The 5000-nt window shown below is 38.4% G+C and overlaps 2 protein-coding genes across 20 annotated transcripts in view; one reads left to right on the forward strand and one right to left on the reverse strand.

Moving 5' to 3' along the window:
• Nucleotides 1-5000, reverse strand: part of LOC108264148 (uncharacterized) — a 332110-nt gene that overhangs the window by 249095 nt on the left and 78015 nt on the right. The window lies entirely within an intron of this gene.
• LOC124627784 (uncharacterized) overlaps nucleotides 1-5000 on the forward strand; it is a 199979-nt gene that overhangs the window by 181004 nt on the left and 13975 nt on the right. For 2 of the 6 annotated variants that reach the window (XM_053678243.1, XM_053678245.1), the window contains 4 exons: nucleotides 2863-3036; nucleotides 3204-3377; nucleotides 3558-3731; nucleotides 4333-4500. The exons of 2 other annotated variants lie outside the window; for them this stretch is intronic. In XM_053678243.1, coding sequence (XP_053534218.1) covers nucleotides 2863-3036; nucleotides 3204-3377; nucleotides 3558-3731; nucleotides 4333-4500 — 690 coding nt within the window. Of the gene's footprint in view, nucleotides 1-347; nucleotides 522-919; nucleotides 1091-1392; nucleotides 1564-1831; nucleotides 2006-2862; nucleotides 3037-3203; nucleotides 3378-3557; nucleotides 3732-4332; nucleotides 4501-5000 lie in introns of all 6 variants that reach the window. 2 more of the 6 variants (XM_053678242.1, XM_053678241.1) reach the window with 2 other exon arrangements.

Consider the following 5000-nt stretch of genomic DNA (forward strand, 5'->3'; position numbering starts at 1 on the left):
CCTCTCTCTCTCTCTCTCTCTCTCTCTCTCCCTCTCTCTCTCCCTCTCTCTCTCTCCCTCTCTCTCTGTCTCTCTCTCTCTCTCTGTCTCTCCCCCTCTCTGTCTCTCTCTCTCTCTCTCTCTCTCCCTCTCTCTCTCCCTCTCTCTCTCTCTCTGTCTCTCTCTCTCCCTCCCTCTCTCTCTCTCTCTCTCTCTCTCTCTCTTCTCTCCCCCCCCCCCCTCTCTCTCTCTCTCTCTCTCTCTCCCTCTCTCTCTCCCTCTCTCTCTCTCTCTGTCTCTCTCTCTCCCTCTCTCTCTCTCTCTCTCTCTCTCTCTCTCTCTCTCTCTCTCTCTCTCTCTCTCTGCAGGTTCTGTAAGTGCAGTCTCACTGAGGAAGATTGTGCTGCTGTTGTATCAGCTCTGAGAACAAACCCCTCACTCCTCAAGGAGCTGGACCTGAGTGAGAACACAATTGGAAACACAGGAGTGAAGGAGTTCTCGGATCTACTGCAGAACCCAAACTGCACTCTGGAGATACTGAAGTAAATTATTTTTTACTTCTGAAATATGTAGAAATTTAGAAAAATAGAACGATGGATATTTCTATTCTAGTAGGTATAAAAAAACAACCCTTTTGAACTGAATCTGGCCTACTTATACTCTACGAATAAGTCAAAGAAGCTATTAAAAAAGTCTAAATTCTTTAGTTATAAAAAGGTAACCTCTGTAGCATAATATGCTTCATTATTTATTTGATGTTAATTAATCTAATTATATATAATCTCATGTGAAACGTGACAGTACCTGTGCTTCCCGTAAATAATGTTTATAAATGTTGGCTACTGAAATGACTATTAATTTCAAACCCCTCAGAGATGTTACTGTCACTGTCATGTCACTGTCTCACCATGAAATGTGATTTATTATCATTTTCTTCCAGACTGAGTAAATGTAGTCTCACCCAAACACAATGTGGAGACCTGGCTAAGGCTCTGGAATGTAACTCCTCATCACATCTGAAAGAGCTGGACCTCAGAGGGAACTACAGTGTGTCAAGATGGAATATTTTTAGTTATTTTCTAGGGAATTCAAACTCTAAACTGATTGTGAGGTGAGTTTTTTATTTGTACAATGTAATTTTTTACAATAATGGAAATATTTTGTACTTTGATATAAATGAATAAAATTCAGCTGTTGACATTTTTTCCAGACCACCTGAAATTTTTTGCTATGAAAGTGTGTGAAATTTACATACATAAGACAGATCTTAAATCTCAACAGAGAACAAATAAACCAGCTGCCATTATGTCTGTTCTGGTTCACAAGATTTAACAGCAGGATTGTATGGGGGAAAAGTCCATACTCAAAGCGCTGATATCAGTATCGTAATGAAATGTGTGTTTTTCTCTCCAGAATCTTGAGTCCTGAAGCAGAAAAGGCCTGTGATTTTCTGACTGAAGTTCTGGGTACAAACCCCTTACTGCAGAGAGAACTGGATCTGAGTGGGAAAATATCGGGAGACTCAGAGGTGAAGCAGCTCTCTGTTCTACTGAAGGATCGGCAGTGTAGAACTGAGAAACTCAGGTATGTGGTCTGACTTCCTCACCTGGTACTTTTGTTTGTGTTCACATTAAATCTTTAAAGATATTAGTGTAGTGTATACACTGTTTAGCCCAATCAGTACTGCTGCAGAATCTACTGTGGTTCTGAGAGTGTGGGTGAACAGTCCACTCTACACGTTCTCACCACTCCATTATAACTCGATTATTTCTTCTACATTGGTATTATTTTGGACGGTTGATCCTGTGGGTTGTTTAGAGACGTTTATCTCAGCGGTGTTCTCTGTGTGCAGGCTGAGTAAGAGCGGTATTACAGAGAGAGGCTGTACTGATCTGATATCAGCTCTTACTGCAAACCCTTCACACCTGACAGAGCTGGACCTGAGTGAGAACACACTGGGAAATCCAGGAGTGGAGAAGATCTCTACTCTACTAAAGAGTTCATCCTGCAAACTCCAGAAGCTTGTGTACGTCATTTAATAGTATACATTACTAGAGCACTGACGTTTTTACTTCACTATAAGTATATTTGTAGCATGTAGGAATAGATTAGTCAGGAACTCATTCAGGGGTGTGTTTCCCAATAACACTGAATCGTATTCAGTAATGAACAGATTAACACAGGACAATACACGTGAGCCTGTTTGTAGAATGTTTCTTAAAAGCCCTCATTATCAGATATTTAGGCCTCATTTGCAATCTTCCAAACAAGATATCTTAGAGGATAACAACATTAAAAACCTTTTATAACAAAACCAACAACACTATATTGTACTTGAGGAAAATATGAAGGTATTCTAGATATTGTGTGTTTATTTATCATGCATCAGAGAGTGAACACAATAATGAAAGCCTGAAACCTGGGCAGACCACTGCTGACCGTCACTGAGATGGACAGTGGGTTTATATTCACTCACACAGCATTAGGACAGAAATAAAAATATATCTTTTTATTTGAGTGATGGAAATGTGGATTAATTGGTAAAGTCGTAATTTGGCCAGTGGACTAATTAATGTGCCTGGATCATTAATTAACTGCCTGAATAACATCTGTTCAGGAAAATGGATCGGTGAGTATTTATTTGTACTGAAATTACTGACCGTTGTATTTTTGAGGTAGAACTGCGTGCAAGCTCCAGATAAATTCTACGTGAATAAAACTTGTTAGGTGTATGTCATTTACAAACAAGGTTATGTACTTCATTAGTTATGAAGGGTTTCTGGAAATTAAATGAAAGAACATTCTCATGAACAAGTTAACAAAGCATTATGAACATTTCCCGAAACCCACCCGAGAATGATGAACTTTATTCTCCTTCTCCAGACTTTCAGACTGTAATATAACAGAGAAAGGATACACTGCTCTGACTAAAGCTCTGAAGTCAAACCGCTCATCACACCTGATGAACCTGGACCTCAGAGGGAACGACCCTGGAGACTCAGGAATGAAGGAGATTAGGAGTTTGATGAATGATACAGAATGTAAACTGACACTGAGGTGAGCGCTTTCCCCAGTACATGTAAAATACAGCCTTAATTCTGAGTAATTAGTAAAGTTTTACTGTTTAGTTTTCCACCATGGATCAAACAATTACTGAAAAGTACCACTGCATTGGTGTAAATATAATTAGTGTTAGCATTTCTCTGTTCTTTCTCTCTCTACAGGTTGCTGAAAAGTCCTGATGCACAGAAAGCTTATGATCATCTGAGTGAAGTTCTGGGTATAAACCCGATACTGCAGACGGATCTGGATCTGAGTGGGAAAATAGAAGGAGACTCAGGAGTAGAGCAACTCTCTGCTTTACTGAAGGATCCACACTGCAGACCTGAAAAACTTCAGTAAGGAATTGAATGATGTATAAATCTGTGCTGAATGGTTTGTCTTTAGGTTATCAATCATTCATCTAGTGTCCATGTCTTTTTCAGTAGTGATGAGTAGTTTGAGGAGAAAAGACCTCCCTCTGCTACAGAACTGCTAAAGAAAAACCCACAGTTAAGTGTGATTAATTGTGCTTTCAGGCTCAGTGAGTGTAATCTGACAGAGAAAGGATGTTCAGCTCTGCTCACAGCTCTCAGATCAGAATCCTCCACCCTGAGGGAGCTGAATCTGAGTAAGAACAGGATTCAGGATTCAGGAGTGAAGCTGCTCTCTGCAGAACTGAAGAATAAAGACTGTAAACTGAAGACTGTGAGGTAACGTCTAATTACTATACAAACATCTAATACACTGACAGTATTGAACTCTGACTGTACACTGAGATCAACTTTCCAGAATATTGTGTTTCTTATCTTACTCACCATTATCGGTGTTTAATAGAGAGAACGACACGAGCACACAGAGCAGTATCAGAGCAGACTGAATAATTATCATATGAGAGAGAGAGAGAGAGAGAGAGAGAGAGAGAGAGAGTGTTAATAGAATGTTAGTGTATTTGCTTGTACCGTGTTTTGGAGTAGCTTTTTTAATGCCCCTATAGCCTCTCTTGATTCAAGATAAAGAGGGAGCTACTTTACCTCAAATGAAGAAATTGAAGAAATAAAGTAGGTGCGAGGTGACACTAAGTTAAAAAACAAATGTTTGGCGTAGTGGAGTACATCATTAGCACTTTGGTTGTTTTACAGTCTTTCTCAGTCAAATAAAAATAGATGATCACTTTAAAGACTCAATATAAAGACATTCATTTTTCTTGGTAGGGGAATTCAGAAATTCATCTTAAACTAAATCTTAACTGATAGAAAATGTTATATTCAAAGCTTTGAAGATGAAATAATAACAGATATTTGTTCCTCTTAGACTTTCAGACTGCAGAATAACAGAGGAAGGATACGCTGCTCTGGCTGAAGCTCTGAAATCATCACACCTGATAGAGCTGGATCTCAGAGGGAACGACCCTGGAGCATCAGGAGTGAAGCTGCTCACTGATGTACTACAGGATCCACACTGTACACTGAAGACACTGAGGTGAACAGCTATTATCAATTCATTTCTAATATACATCATTTATAATATACATATCGGGCTCGACAACTTATGTTATATCTCATTGTCATGTTGGACGTCCTCGTTTATTAATAATCTGTTATTGACTACAGTGATGGATGTAATATTTAAATGGCTCTGGTATACTGAAGGTTTCTGTGCTTAAAACATGAACAAACTTTATAACATATTCAATAAGCTTTTCAAAATGATTGTGCGGTACCATAAAATAATTAGGAATCTTAAAGTCATGATGTAGTATTAGTGATATTAATATTAGTATGTAATAAAAGTCAGTTTTGTTACATTTCCATTACAGTTTTTTGCTGCATCTCATCTGCCTTTTATCAGCATTTATACTTGCGGTGTAATAATGCATGTAAATGAACTAAGTTTCAGTTTCATTTGTTTGTATGCTAAAAGTGAATTATAAAAGAACTCTAACTCTAAATTTTAAAGTTTGGTGTTTCCACCTTGTCAGT

Source organism: Ictalurus punctatus, chromosome 4 (assembly GCF_001660625.3).
Source record: "Ictalurus punctatus breed USDA103 chromosome 4, Coco_2.0, whole genome shotgun sequence".
In the NCBI taxonomy this organism is placed as follows: Eukaryota; Metazoa; Chordata; class Actinopteri; order Siluriformes; family Ictaluridae; genus Ictalurus; species Ictalurus punctatus.